At 40.7% G+C, this 20,230-nt stretch overlaps 2 protein-coding genes across 3 annotated transcripts in view; one reads left to right on the forward strand and one right to left on the reverse strand.

Moving 5' to 3' along the window:
• Window positions 1–7,535, forward strand: part of LOC310944319 (atrial natriuretic peptide receptor 1-like) — a gene marked incomplete at both ends in the record, with an annotated part of 49,167 nt that extends 41,632 nt beyond the window's left edge. Inside the window, 7 exons of the mRNA XM_083910067.1 lie at window positions 269–437; window positions 1,378–1,524; window positions 1,624–1,747; window positions 3,036–3,104; window positions 4,745–4,919; window positions 6,017–6,115; window positions 7,390–7,535. Of these exons, the coding sequence (XP_083766193.1) occupies window positions 269–437; window positions 1,378–1,524; window positions 1,624–1,747; window positions 3,036–3,104; window positions 4,745–4,919; window positions 6,017–6,115; window positions 7,390–7,535 (929 nt within the window). The remainder of the gene's footprint in view (window positions 1–268; window positions 438–1,377; window positions 1,525–1,623; window positions 1,748–3,035; window positions 3,105–4,744; window positions 4,920–6,016; window positions 6,116–7,389) is intronic.
• Window positions 7,536–10,356: 2,821 nt separating this feature from the next.
• Window positions 10,357–17,222, reverse strand: dek (DEK proto-oncogene). 2 transcript variants are annotated; one of them, XM_083909423.1, is made up of 12 exons: window positions 17,163–17,222; window positions 15,793–15,947; window positions 15,556–15,654; window positions 15,361–15,470; window positions 14,955–15,049; window positions 14,715–14,844; window positions 13,091–13,477; window positions 12,832–12,996; window positions 11,904–11,997; window positions 11,667–11,809; window positions 11,507–11,575; window positions 10,357–10,595 (listed from the first exon to the last, which is right to left on the reverse strand). In XM_083909423.1, the coding sequence occupies exons 2-12, from the start codon at window positions 15,926–15,928 to the stop codon at window positions 10,584–10,586; spliced, it is 1,440 nt and encodes a 479-aa protein (XP_083765549.1). In that variant the 5' UTR covers window positions 15,929–15,947; window positions 17,163–17,222; the 3' UTR covers window positions 10,357–10,583. The 2 variants fall into 2 exon arrangements, with proteins under 2 accessions (XP_083765549.1, XP_083765548.1); XM_083909422.1 differs by having other exon boundaries at window positions 11,667–11,812.
• Window positions 17,223–20,230: the final 3,008 nt, after the last annotated feature.

Below are 20,230 nucleotides of genomic sequence, written 5' to 3' on the forward strand. Positions count from 1 at the left end.
GTGTCGTCGTAGTCGTGACAACGACTGAATGAGGAGAATGAGACTTGAGTGAAAAGGGTAATTAGAGGAGGAGGTAAAGAGTGAAGCAGCGTCAGAACCATCACAGCTTCATGTTTTTAAATCACATCACACCTCAGACTGACATCTCCTTCTGGACTTTAGAAGCAACATTATCGCAAAGTAAAATTCAGCTACGACCATGTGACGACTCCATCTGATGATATCCTCTTCAGCAAAGGTAAAGAACGTTGTCTTCTTCTCGCCACAGAGATCGTGGACCGGGTGATTCTGGGCGAGTGGCCGTGCCTGAGGCCGACCGTCGACCCACAGGTTCACAGTCCTGAGCTGGGTCAGCTGATGCAGCGCTGCTGGGCCGAGGAACCCACGGAGAGACCCGAGTTTAGCCACATTCAGCTGCTGCTGCGCAAACAGAACAAGTGAGAAGCAGCCATGGCCACAGGGGTTAGCTTAGCATCACCAAAGAAGGGTTAGCTTAGCATCACCAGAGAGGGTTAGCTTAGCACCATCACCAGTAGAGGGTTACCTTAGCATCATCACCAAAGAGGGGTTAGCTTAGCATCACCAAAGAGGGGTTAGCTTAGCACCATCACCAGTAGAGGGTTAGCTTAGCATCATCACCAGTAGAGGGTTAGCTTAGCATCACCAAAGAGGGGTTAGCTTAGCATTACCAGAGAGTTGTTAGTTTAGCACCATCACCAGTAGAGGGTTAGCTTAGCATCACCAAAGAGGGGTTAGCTTAGCACCATCACCAGTAGAGGGTTAGCTTAGCATAATCAACAGTAGAGGGTTACCTTAGCATCAACACCAAAGAGGGGTTAGCTTAGCATCACCAGAGAGGGGTTAGTTTAGCACTATCACCAGTAGAGGATTAGCTTAGCATCATCACCAGTAGAGGGTTACCTTAGCATCATCACCAAAGAGGGGTTAGCTTAGCATCACCAAAGAGGGGTTAGATTAGCACCATCACCAGTAGAGGGTTAGCTTAGCATCATCACCAGTAGAGGGTTACCTTAGCATCAACACCAAAGAGGGGTTAGCTTAGCATCAACACCAAAGAGGGATTAGCTTAACTACAACATCAGAAGAGGGTGGATTTAGCATCAACACCGGTAGAGGGATAGCTTAGCATAAACATCAAAGAGGGGTTAGCTTAGCATCATCACTGGTAGAGGGTTAGCTTAGCATAAACATCAAAGAGGGGTTAGCTTAGCATCATCACCAGCAGAGAGTTAGCTGATCATCATCACCAGTATACAAGTAGAGGGTTGCTACTTCCTCTGACTGTTGTGAAATCACTTGTGACACATTTGTTTTATGCAAATACTTACTAATACAAAAGTGTGTATTTATACACAGAGAGTCGAGGACAAACATCCTGGATAACCTGTTGTCTCGTATGGAACAATACGCTAACAACCTGGAGGAGCTGGTGGAGGAAAGAACACAAGCTTATCACGAAGAGAAACGCAAGGCCGAGGCTCTGCTCTACCAAATACTACCACAGTGAGTACTACTGCAGTACTGCACTACCAAATACGACCACAGTGAATACTACTGCAGTACTACAGGTACACGTCCTCTCTCTGTGTGTGTGTGTCTCAGTTCAGTAGCAGAGCAGCTGAAGCGTGGAGAGACGGTTCAGGCCGAAGCCTTCGACTCCGTCACCATTTACTTCAGTGACATCGTTGGTTTCACCTCCATCTCAGCAGAGAGCACGCCCATGGAGGTGAGCGCCGCCGCCGCCGCCGCCGTCACATGACGTAACATCGTGACACGACATTGTGACCTAGCATCGTGACCTGACATCGTGACCTGACATCGTGACGCGACATCGTGACCTAGCATCGTGACCTAGCATCGTGACCTAACATCGTGACCTAGCATCGTGACCTAATATCGTGACGCGACATTGTGACGCGACATCGTGACCTAACATCGTGACCTAGCATCGTGACCTGACATCGTGACCTGACATCGTGACGCGACATCGTGACCTAGCATCGTGACCTAACATCGTGACCTAGCATCGTGACCTAACATCGTGACGCGACATTGTGACGCGACATCGTGACGCGACATCGTGACGCTTGTGTCACGTGACCAGACATTGCAGCATCGTGACGCAACATGGCGATGCGACATGGCGACGCGACATCGTGACGCAACATCGTGACCTAACATCGTGATGCGACATCGTGACCTAACATCGTGACCTAACATCGTGACGTAACATCGTGACCTAACATCGTGACGCGACATCGTGACCTAACATCGTGACGTGACATCGTGACGTAACATAGTGACGTAACAAGGCGACGTAACATCGTGACGTAACATCGTGACGCAACATCGTGACGTAACATGGCGACGTAACATCGCGACGCAACATCGCGACGCAACATCGCGACGCAACATCGCGACGCAACATCGCGACGCAACATCGCGACGTAACATCGCGACGTAACATCGTGACGCTCGTGTCACGTGACCAGACATCTCAACATCGCGACGCAACATCGTGACGCAACATGGCGACGCAACATGTCGACGCAACATGTCGACGCAACATGTCGACGCAACATGTCGATGCAACATCGTTACGCAACATCACGACGTAACATCCTTACGCAACATCGTGACGCAACATCGCGGCGCTCGTTTCATGTGACCAGACATCGTAATCGCAAATGTCAGAATGACATTTTGAGTTTTTCCAATAACGTCTTAAAGACGCCGTGACATTTGTACACGATGACCTTTTTTATTCTGTTAAATGTCACAAATGTCATTTTAAATGTTACCGTGAAAACATCATAAATACAGACTCTTCAGAGCCGTAGAGACGTGGACGAAACGGTCAAAAAATGAAACGTAAATCCAAGGTTAAAAATATGAAAAGATGGAGTATTTGATCAGAAAGTAGAAATTTACAGTAAAATAATGCACATTTTTGTCCCTAAGGATGTGAGTGTGACTAATATTTAAGATTAAGTTCAGATTTTGTGTCTCTGCAGGTGGTGACGCTGCTCAACGACCTTTACACGTGTTTCGACGCCATCATCGACAACTTTGATGTTTACAAGGTGAAGAACGTTGTTTTTGTGTCAAAGTTCATCAATTACTCAAGCAATTAAAACACGTTTCTGTCATTTTTCAGCTTCTTAAATGTGAATATTTTCATGTTTCTGTCATTTTTCAGCTTCTTAAATGTGAATATTTTCACGTTTCTGTCATTTTTCAGCTTCTTAAATGTGAATATTTTCATGTTTCTGTCATTTTTCAGCTTCTTAAATGTGAATATTTTCAAGTTTCTGTCATTTTGCAGCTTCTTAAATGTGAATATTTTCACGTTTCTGTCATTTTTCAGCTTCTTAAATGTGAATATTTTCGCGTTTCTGTCATTTTTCAGCTTCTTAAATGTGAATATTTTCGTGTTTCTATTATTTTTCAGCTTCTTAAATGTGAATATTTTCGTGTTTCTGTCATTTTTCAGCTTCTTAAATTTGAATATTTTCAGGTTTCTGTCATTTTTCAGCTTCTTAAATGTGAATATTTTCGCGTTTCTGTCATTTTTCAGCTTCTTAAATGTGAATATTTTCACGTTTCTGTCATTTTTCAGCTTCTTAAATGTGAATATTTTCACGTTTCTGTCATTTTTCAGCTTCTTAAATGTGAATATTTTCATGTTTCTGTCATTTTTCAGCTTCTTAAATTTGAATATTTTCAGGTTTCTGTCATTTTTCAGCTTCTTAAATGTGAATATTTTCGTGTTTCTGTCATTTTTCAGCTTCTTAAATTTGAATATTTTCAGGTTTCTGTCATTTTTCAGCTTCTTAAATGTGAATATTTTCGCGTTTCTGTCATTTTTCAGCTTCTTAAATGTGAATATTTTCACGTTTCTGTCATTTTTCAGCTTCTTAAATGTGAATATTTTCAGGTTTCTGTCATTTTTCAGCTTCTTAAATGTGAATATTTTCACGTTTCTGTCATTTTTCAGCTTCTTAAATGTGAATATTTTCATGTTTCTGTCATTTTTCAGCTTCTTAAATGTGAATATTTTCAAGTTTCTGTCATTTTGCAGCTTCTTAAATGTGAATATTTTCACGTTTCTGTCATTTTTCAGCTTCTTAAATGTGAATATTTTCGCGTTTCTGTCATTTTTCAGCTTCTTAAATGTGAATATTTTCGTGTTTCTATTATTTTTCAGCTTCTTAAATGTGAATATTTTCGTGTTTCTGTCATTTTTCAGCTTCTTAAATTTGAATATTTTCAGGTTTCTGTCATTTTTCAGCTTCTTAAATGTGAATATTTTCGCGTTTCTGTCATTTTTCAGCTTCTTAAATGTGAATATTTTCACGTTTCTGTCATTTTTCAGCTTCTTAAATGTGAATATTTTCACGTTTCTGTCATTTTTCAGCTTCTTAAATGTGAATATTTTCATGTTTCTGTCATTTTTCAGCTTCTTAAATGTGAATATTTTCCAATTCTGGTATTTTTCAGCTTCTTAAATGTGAATATTTTCATGTTTTTAAGACATTTGCATTTTCTTTTTGTCATTTTATGAACGATCAATCAATGAATCAAGAAAGTAATAGGTTAAAACTATTTGAAAAATCACAATTACACTGACTAATTAAGTCAATCAATTAATAAAAAGATAATCTGCCTCGGACAGTGAAACGCTGACACTCACCAGGTGTTTGTGGTCCTGTGGCGCCCTCAGGTGGAGACCATCGGCGACGCCTACATGGTGGTGTCCGGCCTGCCGGTCAGGAACGGGAAGCTGCACGGCAGAGAGATCGCCCGCATGGCGCTCGCTCTGCTGGACGCCGTGAGAACGTTCAGGATCCGTCACCGAGCGGAACAGCAGCTGAAGCTGAGGATCGGGATCCACAGTGGTGAGGGGGGGGGGGGTGATCTACGTCAGATTAACTCTACGACGTCTTAAGAACACGTTCACGTCTTTATCTTTAACTGTTAGACGGACTTTAACGACAGGAAACTGAAGTTTGTAAACCGCTCACTCTCCCACACCAAAGCCCATAGAGAAAACCAGTGATTTTAGCTCACAGGGACACAGGAGCTGCTGGTCCTCTGCTGCCTCGTGTGGTCACTTTGTGTCACTGAGTTGAGTCTAAATGAAATATTTTAAAAGCTGAATTCACTAAAATCAGTCATTGTAAGTTGGTGATGGAGGCAGCAGTGGATCAACAACTCCTGTGAACTCCTGTGTGCTGTGATGTTAAAATCACTGGTTTACTCTATGGACTTTGGTGTGGGAGAGTGAGTGGTTTACAAACATCAGTTTTTAGCCACTTAACAGAAATATATCAAATGAAATCTATGTCAGTTTAATTCTACGATATCTACAGAACACGTTCACGTCTTTATCTCAATATTACACAGACTTTTCCTTGTGTAAACTGACGTTTATAAACCACTCACTCTCCCACACCAAAGTCCATAGAGTAAACCAGTGATTTTAACATCACAGCACACACTGATCCACTGCTGCCTCCATCACTAAGTTACAATGACTGATTTTAATGAATTCGGCTTTTAAAATATTTAATTTAGACTTAACTCAGTGACACAAAGTGACCACACGAGGCAGCAGAGGACCAGCAGCTCCTGTGTCCCTGTGAGCTAAAATCACTGGTTTTCTTTATGGGCTTTGGTGTGAGGAGAGTGAGTGGTTTACAAACGTCAGTTTGTCCTGCAGTGAGTTGGCAGGGACTTCTGCAGACGTAGATGCTATCGAACGGTCCCTCAGGAACATAGGGGGCGCTCACAGCTTCCACTAAATCATACAGCCACACTTAAAATAGCCTGAACTTTCCCTTTAACCGTTTTTAACGAGGATGAAAACGTGCGGATGACGATATTTCCAGGCGCAGAAACGTTGAAGTTTGTTTATTTGTACTAAAATATCAAAGTCTCTGTGTGTGTGTGTGTGTGTGTGTGTGTGTGTGTGTGTGTGTGTGTGTGTGTGTAGGTCCAGTGTGTGCAGGCGTGGTCGGTCTGAAGATGCCTCGTTACTGTCTGTTCGGCGACACGGTCAACACGTCGTCACGTATGGAGTCCAGCGGCGAAGGTCAGAACTTTTATAAGCAAAATTCTTCTTTAAAGCGTTTCTCTTTTGAACCATTTAACTAACTGTCGAGCAACGTTAACGTCCAAAAAACGTCCTTTAAGGCTGCTTTTTCCCCACGGATATATTTGTAAACTATACGCCACATGCTAACAGAAAACCTTGTTGTTTTTGTCGTAAATGCTAACAGAAAACTTTGTCGTTGTTTTTGTCGTAAATATTCACAGAAAACCTCGTTGTCGTTTTTGCCGTAAATGTTCACTGAAAACTTTGTCATTTTTGTCGTAAATGCTAACAGAAAACCTTGTTGATTTTGTCGTAAATGCTAACAGAAAACCTTGTTGATTTTGTCGTAAATGCTAACAGAAAACCTTGTTGATTTTGTCGTAAATGCTAACAGAAAACCTTGTTGATTTTGTCGTAAATGCTAACAGAAAACCTTGTTGATTTTGTCGTAAATGCTAACAGAAAACCTTGTTGATTTTGTCGTAAATGCTAACAGAAAACCTTGTTGTTTTTGTCGTAAATGTTCACAGAAACCTTGTTGATTTTGTCATAAATGCTAACAGAAAACTTTGCCGTTGTTTTTGTCGTAAATAGTAAAACAAAACCTTGTTGATTTTGTCGTAAATGCTAACAGAAAACCTTGTTGATTTTGTCGTAAATGCTAACAGAAAATTTTGTTGATTTTGTCGTAAATGCTAACCGAAAACCTTGTTGATTTTGTCGTAAATGCTAACAGAAACCTTGTTGTCTTTGTTGTAAATGCTAACAGAAAACCTTGTTGTTTTTGTCGTAAATGCTAACAGAAAACCTTGTCGTTTTTGTCGTAAATAGTAAAAGAAAACCTTGTTGTTTTAGTCGTAAATGCTAACAGAAAACCTCGTTTTTTGTCGTAAATGCTAACAGAAAACCTTGTTTTTGTCGTAAATGCTAACAGAAAACCTCGTTTTTGTCGTTAATGCTAACAGAAAACCTTGTTGTTTTTGTCGTTAATGCTAACCGAAAACCTCGTTGTTTTTGTCGTAAATGTTCACAGAAACCTTGTTGATTTTGGCATAAATGCTAACAGAAAACTTTGCCGTTGTTTTTGTCGTAAATAGTAAAACAAAACCTTGTTGATTTTGTCGTAAATGCTAACAGAAAACCTTGTTGATTTTGTCGTAAATGTTCGCAGAAATCCTTGTTTGTTTTTGTCTGAATTCTAATATAAAGTCATAAAAATGTTAAAAACGCTTCGCAAAGACCTGATGATTTTTCCCGCGTTTTCTCCGCAGCGCTGAAGATCCACGTGTCGTCGGCGTCTCGCGACGTCCTCCAGGAGTTCAACTGCTTCCAGCTGGAGCTGCGAGGAGACATCGACGTCAAGGGCAAAGGAAAGATGACGACCTATTGGCTGCTGGGAGAGAGCACCGGCCAATGAGAGGTCAGATGGACGGACGAGAGGACGGACGTGAGGACACGTCCTCGTCTGACTGTGGTCCTCAGAAGTCCATGCGGGAGGACGAAGACGAGTGAAGGTTCAGACTCACACGGACTCAACGGAGCCGCGTCATTTGATTGTTTTTCTTATTTACGCATAAACACAGCGGGCTAAACGGGCTAACGCTAACGACAGGGGAGAGTCTGAGCGTCTAGGGTTAGCATCGTTCAAAACAAGCACGACTTTAGACTTTAGGGTTCCGTTTAAAGACAAACACACGACATGCTTACTTTCCAAAATGTCGGGTCGTAACATAGTCGGGGTCTTAAGGCCCTGAACCCCCGTCCCACCAGTAGGTGGAGTATTAAGCCCCGCCCACCTAGCATAAAAACCATTTTGACAACAGAAGTAGTCGTCGTCGAGGATCGTCATCCGAGCCCCAAACCGCCCGACGCTGTAGCATCGTTCTCTTCTTCTTCTTTGGTGGAAATGTGTCCAAACTTGTACCGCCACCCGATGGTGAAGTGGGGCGCTACAGAAATATAGCGCAGGCTTTACACGTCGCAAAATAGAGACGATCCAGAGTCACGGCTTCCTGGTTGATGACGGTTGAGGGGAAACTTTGGAAATCCGGTGGTCTTTTTCCTCTACGGAGCGCCCCCTACAGTTTGGGAGTACTTGCTGTTACGAGCTCCTGTGAAGGGTGCCAAAGAGTGGAAACGGTTATTTTTGGTTCTGAAACGCGTACCGTCCTGAACCAAACCGAACCGTTCCACTCCGCGGTTTTTTTTTTCACGTCGTCAGAGCTCCCCCTACAGTTCGGGAGTACGTACTTTTTACGACATCCGCATCCGTCGTCTACCTCTTTATTCTCACCGTTATAAAAACTCGCTTTGACTTTAACGAGGACCGTGTCCAAACCGAAACAACACTTTCACGTCAGGAAAATGCGTAAGTTTCCGTTAAGGTTCATAACGACCGTGAATCCGTGAAGCTTTGGCGATCTGGTCAAACGTCCTCTCGTTAGCGCGTCCCCCGACCTTTTCAGCATATTCGCCAGTTCTGCGTGTCCGTGTTTGTGAACCGGGTCGTCGTTTTCCTGCCAAGACGGCGTCGCCGTGGTTCTCCTGAAGCTCTTCGCGCAGCAGAAACCTCCTGAATCTTCACTCTGGACGTTCACCTGCAGGTCCAGAATCACTCCAGGCACAAAATTCGACGACCGTCTCGGCACGTCGCCGCAGACGTCTGGCGGAGGTCAAACGTGCGACGTCACAGTTGGATCGCACGCCTCGACGACCTCGTGTTTCGTCATCATCGTCATCGTCGTCCCGACTCACGGCGACCGTCCACGCCGTTCTTTATCGACACAGACACGGAAGACGCCGATGTCCCGACGCCAAGATGGCGTCGCCGTGGTTCTCCTGAAGCTCGTCACGCATCGAAACCTCGCGGATCTTCGCGTGAAGATCCAGAATCACTCCAGGTACAAAAGGACCTTCACGTCTTAAATCGTTACAAATGTCTCCAGGTCAAATGTGTGATGTCGCAGTTACTGGACGCCTCGCTGACCTCTGACCTCTGACCCCGACTCAAACACACATCGCAGCCGTGAAGCCGGACGAGGACTTTTTATCGGATTAGTTTGTGACCGTGATATTTTTCTAGCGTCATCGACGTGTGTTAGACACGAGGACGAGTTCGCTTTTAGGAAATGTACTCCATCGTTTGTGGGACATTTGTGGTTATTAAAGCTCTTCATTTTGCTGCTGCTTTGTGTTTGTGACTCCTGATGAGCGCCCCCTGGTGTCAGAGTGTGTGTTTGTTATGACCCGTTTGACCTCATTAAAGCACTCGGTCGAAGGCTGAAGTCTCCTCACGACGACGCTGGAAGTCAAAACAGTGAGTATCATTTTTCAGCTTCTTAAATGTGAATATTTTCATGTTTCTGTCGTTTTTCAGCTTCTTAAATGTGAATATTTTCGTGTTTGTCATTTTTCAGCTTCTTAAATGTGAATATTTTCACGTTTCTGTCATTTTTTAGCTTCTTAAATGTGAATATTTTCACGTTTCTGTCATTTTTTAGCTTCTTAAATGTGAATATTTTCATGTTTCTGTCATTTTTCAGCTTCTTGAATGTGAATATTTTCTCGTTTCTGTCATTTTTCAGCTTCTTAAATGTGTATTTATTTTCGTGTTTCTGTCATTTTTCAGCTTCTTAAATGTGAATATTTTCTCGTTTCTGTCATTTTTCAGCTCCTTAAATGTGAATATTTTCATGTTTCTGTCATTTTTCAGCTTCTTAAATGTGACTATTTTCATGTTTCTTTGCTCCATAAAACAAAGAAAACATTAAAACTGTTTTGCAGCCTCAGAGAATAATAATAATAATGCATCGTGTGTTTATCAAAACGATTAGCTTAGCTTGTTAGCTGTAACGCTAACATTAACCTGGTTGTAAAGTTTTGTGTGAAAACTTAACTCACTCGTGTTAAGTTTCTTTTCCCAACAGTTCCGACTTCGTAGAACGACGTTTGGTTATTTCCTGGTTGACATAAAGCCAGGTTGATGTGCAGCGCCCCCTGCTGTGGTAAGTTTGTTTAAATGACATCTTCACAGTTAAAGGCGCAGCAGAAAACATTGGAAAAAAACAAGTGGAAAATTCATTTAAATTGTCTGTTTTTAATAGAAAAGTGTGTCGTCGTCAAAAACAAAACATGTTTGTAACTCAAAGCTTAAATCAGAGTCGCTCCATGTTTGAGACAGAAAACAAACAAACACAAAGCTACTGCTTTTCTTCACAATCAACAACAAGTTTTAGTTCATCACTAACACATTTTAATACGGGAATGAGCCCAAAAAAATTATTTACAGGAACATTTTAGTCTTAAAAAAAACATTTCAAACAGAAAAAACAAGACTTATGATGATGATGAACACTGGAGTTAGTCTGAAAACCTACAAACACAAACATCCCATAATAACAAAATAAACATATGCAAACAAGTTCAACTCAAGAAAAGAAGCTTTTCCTTCCTCTTCTTCTGTTCTTCATGTGATGAGCTGCGAGGAAACGTTCACAACATTCAGTCGTTAGATTATATAGAATAAGGGGAACTTTACGGAGATTTTGGAACTTTGAGTAGTTTTTAGAACATTAAGTAGATTTTGGAATTTGAGTAGATTTTGGAATTTGAGTAGATTTTGGAACTTTGAGTAGATTTTAGGAACTTTGAGTAGTTTTTGGAACTTTGAGTAGTTTTTGGAACATTAAGTAGATTTTGGAATTTTAATAGATTAAGTAGATTTTTTAATTTGAGTAGATTTTAGAACTTTGAGTAGATTTTGGAACTTTAAGTAGATTTTGGAATTTGAGTAGTTTTTATAACATTAAGTAGATTTTGAGTAGATTTTGGAACTTTGAGTAGTTTTTGGAACTTTGAGTAGATTTTAGAACATTAAGTAGATTTTGGAATTTGAGTAGATTTTAGAACATTAAGTAGATTTTGGAATTTGAGTAGATTTTGGAACTTTGAGTAGATTTTGGAATTTGAGTAGATTTTAGAACATTAAGTAGATTTTGGAATTTGAGTAGATTTTAGAACATTAAGTAGATTTTGGAATTTGAGCAGATTTTGGAACTTCGAGCAGAATTTGGAACTTTGAGTACATTTTGTAAAAAAATAGATTTTGGAACTATCATCAGATTTTGGAACTTTGAGTAAATTTTGGAACTTTAAGTAGATTTTGGAACTGCAAGTATGTTTTGGAACTTTAAGTACTTTTTGTAAAAAATAAATAGATTTTGGAACTATAAGTAGGATTTTTAAGACTTTTTAACTGATCTACAGTTCGGCATTGTTGGCTTTGATTCTTGCGTCAGACGTCATGAGCTCTATTGATCGATTAAAGGGATAGTTCGGAATTTTGGACATAAGACCTGTGTCTGTGTGTGTGTGTGTGTGTGCACTCACAGATTTGACTGTCTGTTTGATGAAATCTTTCTTGCTGCTCAGGTCGTGGTCTGGGAACGTGTCAAAGACCTGAAAAGTGTTGTTGTTGTTGTTATTATGATGATGATGTTTGTTAAAGAGGTGTCTGTGGTGCAGGGGGCGTGTCTCGGGCGTGTCTCACCCTCTGACAGATCTTCTTCATGGTCATCTCCTGCAGGTCGGCCTCCTTCAGCAGACTCTGCACCGTCTCCTTCAGCTGCTCGTCGCTCGGCGTCTTCTTGATCATCTTGATGAGCGGCTCGTCGTCGTCAGAGCTGTCGTCCGCTGCTGTCAGAGAACGCAGAGGCGTTAGCTTCGCCGTACTCCGGCGAGAGGCTCCGCCCACCGGGTTAACAACAGCCAATCACAGCGGCCTCACCTGTGTTTGAGTTCTTTCTGCTGTTGCTGCTGCTGTCGGCCTTCTTCGTCTTAGCCGCAGGTTTGACTGCTGCAGACTTCTTCTTCTTCTTAGGCTGAAACAAGTCAAAACTCAAAGATTAACCTTTGGAACTTTAAGTAGAATTTGGATCTTTAAGAAGTTTTTGGAACTATAAGTAGTTTTTGGAAGTTTTAGTAGATTTTGGAACTTTAAGTAGTAACTTTAAGTAGATTTTGGAAATTTAAGTAGACTTTGGAACTTTAGGTAGTTTTTGGAACTATAAGTAGACTTTGGAACTTTAAGTAGATTATGGAACTTAAAGTAGTTTTTGGAAATAGACTTTGGAACTTAAAGTAGTTTTTGGAACTTTAAGTACATTTTGGAACTATAGGTAGACTTTGTAACTTTAAGTAGTTTTTGTCACTTTAAGTAAATTTTGTAGCTAAGTAGTAACTTTAAGTAGATTTTGGAACTTTAAGTAGACTTTGGAACTATAGGTAGACTTTGGAACTTTAGGTAGACTTTGGAACTTTAGGTAGACTTTGGAACTTTAAGTAGTTTTTGTAACTTTAAGTACATTTTGTAACTTTAAGTAGACTATGGAACTTTAAGTAGTTTTAGGAACTTTAAGTAGTTTTTGGAACCTTAAGTAATTTTTGGAATTATAAGTAGAGTTCCAAAATCTACTAAAGTTCCAAAATTTAAATATTTTATATTTAATTTAATTTAATTTAATTTAATAACTTTAAGTAGATTTTGAAACTATAAGTGGATTTAAGAACCTTAAGTAAATTCTGGAATTATAAGTAGATTTAAGAACTTTAAGTGGATTTTGGAATTATAGGTAAACTGCTGTGGTTTCATGTTCTATTGAATCAAACTGAAAAACTGCATCGATGTTTTATTAAAAAAAACGATAAAGTCTCACCTTCTCGTCGGCTTCGCTCTCTGCGTCCGACTCCGACTCGTCCGACACGTCCTTCTTCGCTCTCTTTTTCGGGGGAGGAGGAGCCGCCGCCGCCTTCTTGGACGGCGTCCGTCGTCTTTTCGCCGGAGCGGATTTCTTCCCTCGGCCTGACTTTGGTTTGGCAAACTGAGAAACGTGTGGTTTATTGGACAAAAAAAACGCGTTTGACATCTGAGAACATCATCAGTGAGTCGATGATGATGAGTTGCAGCCTCCTCACCTCATCGTCTTCCTCCTCTTCCTCCTTGTCTGCAGACTCCTCAGAGTCCTTCTCCGACCGCTCCTCCTCCTCCTCTTTCTCCGACTGCTTCTCCTCAGCGTCCGACCCCTCAGCCTCAGCGTCCGACCCCTCGGCCTCGACCTCTGACCCCTCGGCGTCGACCTCTGACCCCTCGGCCTCGGCGGACACGCCGGCCTTCTCGTCTTCCTCGTCGCTGCTCGAGTCCATGACGATGGCCTTGGACTTACTTCCTGCTTTGGACTTCTTGGGACTGGACGACGACGACGAGCTCCTGGGTTTGGACTTGCTCTTCTTCTGGGTCTTGGCCTTCGAGTCGTCGCCCGTCAGGTTCTTCTTGGATTTCCTCTTCCTCTTCACGGGAAGGCGCTGGGAAACAAGAGAGTGAGAATTTAAGAATTTTCAGCCTGAATCTCAAATGTCAAACACATAGTTCTTTCTCTCAATCACAGCAAAACAAAAGAGTTTGATGACGTTGGGGAGAAGCGTGGAATCACGCGCTTCTGCCGTCTCAACAGTAAAGTGACTGATCCTCTCAGTCACTTAAGACATTTAGATCAACTGTTCAGCCCTAATCTGGACTCTGCAATAAAACATAATCTTAAAATACACACTTATTGTTACCTTCCATTTCAGACAACACCCGCTTTATTTCTTCAAATGGAGGACCTTTAACGTGTAACAAACAAATCTGCTAGAACACAAATAATTAGGCTTAAGAGTAATATCATTTAGTTGAATTTAGATTCCATGTATTTTATTATCAATATTATAAATGTGCGGATTATAAACGCAACAACCTTTGAAACCAGAAAGTCATCACAGATACTTGACGACATCCAAAATCCCGTATTGTCACATATCACCGTTTATACATTTACACACACACACACACATCCGTATACATACACGTATACATACACGTACGCATACATATACACACACACGTACACACACTTATACGTACGTACACTTATACATATGTACACTTACACATACGTACACATACACACACTTATACACATACGTACACATACACATACGTACACATGCGTACACGTACACATGCGTACACGTACACATGCGTACACATACACATACACGTATACATACGTACACTAATACACATACGTACACGTACACTTATACACACGTACGCACACATATACATACACGAATACGTACACATATACATACACGTATGTACACATAAATATATGTGTATATACATATATTCACATGCATACATACACATATATATACATATATTCTTTTTTTGATGGCTATTTTCAGATTTTAAAGGAATTTGATACTAAAACACGTTTCTATTCATGAGATTCTAATGTCATTTTGTTTTAAATCTGTTACAGGCTGAAAAATTAGCTGCAGTTTGACGTGAAGATACCGAATAACACTCAAACTCTAATCCTCTCCTAGTCCAGATCTTTTTCTCCTGCTACCATATATATATATATATATATATATATATATATATATATATATATATATATATATACACACATATAGACACACACACACACACACACACACACACACATATCTCAGACATAGTAACACGTCCCCGTCTCGTAAAAACGTGACTCACCTTCCCGCTGTTTTTGGGCTGGATGAGGAAGTTCAGGATCCTGTCGACCAGATCAGAGTGAGTTCCTTTCTTCTCCAGGTCCAGGACGCCACAGACCTCTTTCAGCTTCATGTTGGTGAAATGTGAATTTCTACATCGGAACAACAAAAAAAACAAACAAACAAAAAAAAGCACTTATTATTTGCTGAATAAGTGCGATGAAGCGACTTGAGCGAACGCATTTCTACGACGCAAACTCACTTGAGGAGCTTTTCTCGCTTCTTGTTGTACTGTTCGCTGTCGGCGTCGAAGGCAAAGCCGTTAAACAGACGCAGGTTCTTCTTTATGCTGGACATCTGCTCGAGGGCAAAGGCATCGATTAGCGTCGGCTAATGTGAATCTGGGGCTTCGGCCAACGACCGCTTTCATAATCGAGCTTCTGCTCGCTCAACGGTAAAGCGACTGATCCTCTCAGTAACTTCAGACTGAGAGGATGTATATGTATATAAACTAATGGCGACCTCATCAACCAGAAAATATTCCAGGGAGCTTGTTTTTAAGTACTAAAAAAAACAAACAATTAATTTAGTACTTGATTACTAATCAATAACTTTTTTCATCCTCAGATTCAGGCTAAACCTGCAGGGGGCAGCGCAGGTGTCCGTACCTTTCCCGGTCTGTCGAACAGGATGGCGTGAAGAGGCTTCAGGTCGGCCAGCTTCATTTTGGTGATCTGGAAGTTTGTACGAGGAATGTCTCCTAACTTATCTCCACTGCCTGGAAAACACACACAAAACGGGTGGTCCTGGTTAACTCCATCTTTAAAAAAAAACACAGGTATTTATCTATAAAACACATTTACCATCTCCGATCTTGAGCTTCTCTCTCTGCTTTGGCGCCTGGAAGTCCAGCCTCTCCACCTTCTTTTTCGCCCGTTTGCCCTCGACGATTTCACCAGCGGCTGAAAATGAATCAACCGTTTTTAATTTTTTGCTCCTCGACGACTAATGAACCGTATTTCAGTGGTTAGTGAGCGAGTCGCAGGTGGTTTTACGGGTTAAACCAGCACAGACGAAGCTTTTCTACCGAGTCTCTTTACCCGATGTTTCTGTTCGACTTTTGTTTGGACTCGACTGGTCGTCATGCGACGTCTCCTCCTCCTCCTCTTGTTGCTGCTGCTGCTCGTCCACTTCCTCCTCCGACGCGGCCGAGCTGTCCATCGCTTCCTCGCTCATGTCTGCGCCGAGTATCAGCCTGAGGAGGAACGTAGACGTCGACAAAGAAATCATTACGAGCAACGTTTCATGAAAAAAAAGAAGAAAAAAAGGACTTTATTTATCTGGAAAATCATCAAATATGAAAATAATCGTCAGTTGTAGCCTGAATTGATCTAATAATAAAAAAAGTGTAGACATTTTATTCTAAAAATGACAATACCTCATTCTACAGCACAACATAAATCACACCACGATCCCTTGATACGATCAACAACTACAAACAAACAGTTTTTGTATTATTATTATTTTACACAATAAAGATAACGTCTACGTCTGCGTCTGCTGTGACAAAAACAATATCATGTTAATGTCAGTTTCCTTTCGCCAACAGTCTGTTCTTTTGTCAAAACTCACAGGAAATGTGTGTCGCAGGTGAGTCAAGGTAAGAAAATCACCTATAATTTGTCATAAACTCGTATTAAAGTAGTAATTAAGTTTATTGAACGGGTGCCGAACTGTAGTTTGTTGTCGTATAAACTCTTCTTGGTTGAAAATGAAGCATCATTGTGTTGAATTTTCGCAGACAGCTGCTTCTGTTCATAAAAACGACTGACATTTCAATGGGGGTTCGGCAGCCTGTGCAGAGGCAACGAGAACGCGTATGTGTTCCATCAGCTAAACCAGATTCCGTTAAAAATAAAGACATTTTTTGTCCCCGAGTTCAAACCAAATCGTATGTGGGGGTGAACTTTGTTTGCGGGACTTTTCTCGTGTTCCTCGGAAATTTTCGGCTAACCGTTTGTCAACACGCAGTTGAAGGTGGCGCTGTTTCCTGTCTTTTATTTCCACCGCTTTTTTCTTAACGTCTGCGTCGTTTGGCGCGCTGCAACTTCTCAACGCGCATTTCGAGGAAAAATCCAAAGACGTTCGCTTCGCAAAAGTGAACCCGGAGCGGAACCGCGGTGCACCCGCGCACCCGTCACAGCCGTCACCGCGTCCCGTGTCGGAGCGTTTAGCCGCCCGTTCCCCGCTGTTTGCGGGGAGTTTCTGCAGGTAAATACGAGGGTTAGCTAGCCGCCGCCGCCTGCTAGCTCTGACGTTAGCGCTAATAATAACGTCAGCGACGCTCGCGGTGTTTCGCGGGGGAGGGGGGAAAAAACGCGACAAAGCGACACAACGAGCTGCGCCGTAATGTCGCCGAACGCCCGCGGCGTTAGCGTCACGTTCGGCGAAGAGAAAAACTGAAGTTTACCTTCTAAAGAACCGGGACACAGCGACTCCACTTGTCAGCGTCCTGTTTTTGATTTCATGATGGCGGTTTCTCCGCTGGGCGGGGACTAGGCCCGCAGCTGCCCCGCTGATTGGGCCGAGGCCCCGATGACGTCACGCTCGCTCGTGCCCTTCCTGGCCTGCACTGAAAGCGCCTCGATGTCACACCGCTGCCCCCTGCTGGCATACGCTGAAATCACACAGACTCACACGAGAGGCGAGGCAAGTATATTTGTATAGCACCATTCTTACCATTCAAGGCAATTCAAGGCAAAAAACATGAAATGTCTCTCGAGACTTCCGCTTGAGAACATATTGAGTGAAACACTCTGTAGTTATAAAACTACTTCAACACGGTGTTATTATTCCTAATAAAAATAATTAGTATATAAATTAGTATATAATTAATAATTAAACTAATAATCACGGTCCTAACCGCCGCACTGTGAAAATCCGTTACTGTTAAAAAAAAAAAAAAAAGCGTTGTGGCTTTTGTATTTGTGTTGTTGCTTTTTTATTCGTGTTGTGGCTTTTGTATTTGTGTTGTGGCTTTTGTATTTGTGTTGTGGCTTTTGCATTTGTGTTGTGGCTTTTGTATTTGTGTTGTGGCTTTTGTATTTGTGTTGTGGCTTTTGTATTTGTGTTGTGGCTTTTGTATTTGTGTTGTGGCTTTTGTATTCATGTTGTGGCTTTTTTATTCGTGTTGTGGCTTTTGTATTGGTGTTGTGGCTTTTGTATTTGTGTTGTGGCTTTTGTATTCGTGTTGTGGCTTCTGTATTTGTCCTGACACCTCTGGGCCACCGTACGACACTGATGACGGTGTGCGCCAGTGGAGCTGTGACGGTGTGATGCACTGAGACCTGCGGTCACTTCACCACTGATTCCCGGGGAGGATGTTTGTCTTAACGTCACTATCGGTTCATGAAGTAACTGTTAAAGGTACAATGTGTAGTATTTATGGGTTTATATAACCCAAAATCCACTTTTTTATACAGTCATTCCGAGATACTTTTTGTTTTCGAGAAGAAAGTCAGCTCACTGTCAAAGTGCATCAGGGCAAATGGATCATTTCCTGAATTTCAAAAATTCATGAAAATTATTCCTTAAGAGATTTGTTAAAAACCAGCCTTAACCTCTTCTTCCCTGACCCTCTTTTTTGAGTCGCTGCTCTAAAATGACTAGTAAGTAAATCTCTGCAGTCACAAACTCTATGTGGATTATCTTGGTGTCAAAATACAGATTACACTTGTGAGATTCCACCAGAGGTGCAGAGGTGGAAAAAGTACTAAAAATATTGTACTCAAGTAAAAGTACCAATACTTTGATGAAATATTACTCAAGTAGAATTAAAAGTGGTCATCTGAAAATGTACTCAAGTAGTCACTTTTGGCGTGCACTCTATGTTCACGCTCCAGTGCTGATGCTAATCACATCATCATTGGTCTGGTTCTGCTGTATATTTTCCCACCTGTAGGTCTTCATTGTGCTGAATTTTTATTTTTACTCAGTAACGGATATGATTTATAAAGTAACTAAGTACAATACTTGAGTCAATACGTACTCAAGTAAAATACAAAATCCTGATTAAATTGTACTTAGAAAAATACAAAATACACAAAAAAAGTATTCAGTACAGTAACTACTGTATTTTGTTACTTTCCACCGGAGGGCAGTTTTCAAAGTTCTTCTGATTTATGTTGTTCAGTTTTAACTATTTAGCACATTTTAATGAATTTTCTTCTATTTATTTATTTTTACTCGGTTTCAACAATTTGGCAGCTTTAAATCAAATTTTCCTCTCTTTATTTCAAGTATTTTTTTTTTTAAATCAGTTTAAACAATTCAGCAACTTTTTATCAATCATTCCACTACCTGTAATGTCACTTTTGGCCACCGGAGGGGCAGTTTTTTGCAGTTTCAACAATTTAGCAACTTTTCATCAAATTTTTCCTCTCTTTATTTCAAGTATTTATTTATTTAAAATCAGTTTAAACAATTTAGCAACTTTTAACCACATTTCCTCTCTTTATTTCAAGTATTTATTTATTTATTTAAAATCAGTTTAAACAATTTAGCAACTTTTTTTTATCAATCTTTCCTCTACCTGTAATGTCACTTTTGGCCACTGGAGGGCAGTTTTTTGCAGTTTCAACAATTTAGCAGCTTTTAATCACATTTTTCCTCTCTTTATTTCAAGTATTTATTTATTTAAAATCAGTTTAAACAATTTAGCAACTTTTAACCACATTTTCCTCTCTTTATTTCAAGTATTTATTTATTTAAAATCAGTTTAAACAATTTAGCAACTTTTTTATCAATCTTTCCTCCACCTGTAATGTCACTTTTGGCCACTGGAGGGCAGTTTTTTGGAGTTTCAACAATTTAGCAACTTTTAACCACATTTTCCTCTTTATTTCAAGTATTTATTTATTTAAAATCAGTTTAAACAGTTTAGCAACTTTTTTTTATCAATCTTTCCTCTACCTGTAATGTCACTTTTGGCCACTGGAGGGCAGTTTTTTGCAGTTTCAACAATTTAGCAGCTTTTAATCACATTTTTCTCTCTTTATTTCAAGTATTTATTTATTTAAAATCAGTTTAAACAATTTAGCAACGTTTTATAAATTTTTCCTCTACCTGTAATGTCACTTTTGTCCGCTGGAGGGCAGTTTTTTGCAGTTTCAAATATTTAGCAGCTTTTAAGCAGTCTTTCCTCTACTTGTAATGTGACTTTTGTCAATAAAAGCTGAGCACATGTTTATGACTAATAAACATACATACAATATGGCTAATTGAGTTACTTTTCTATCATTTGCGAACCTGACTGTTCTCCTCGGACCTTTGCCTTGATGTGCAATCACAAATTTTCCCTTTCTCTTACAAAACAGCCTCAAAGATCTATAAACATCAGCAAACATTTAATGAAACGGCCGACACTGGATTGAACTGAACATCTCTTGATAAAATGAAGTGCACTAAACAGCAGATGGTGGTGAAAAGGTGAGGTTGTATCCTAGAACGGAATAGATCATCCGTGCATAGCTAACACTA

Source organism: Microchirus variegatus (genome assembly GCF_963457635.1).
Source record: "Microchirus variegatus genome assembly, chromosome: 2".
NCBI lineage: Eukaryota > Metazoa > Chordata > Actinopteri > Pleuronectiformes > Soleidae > Microchirus > Microchirus variegatus.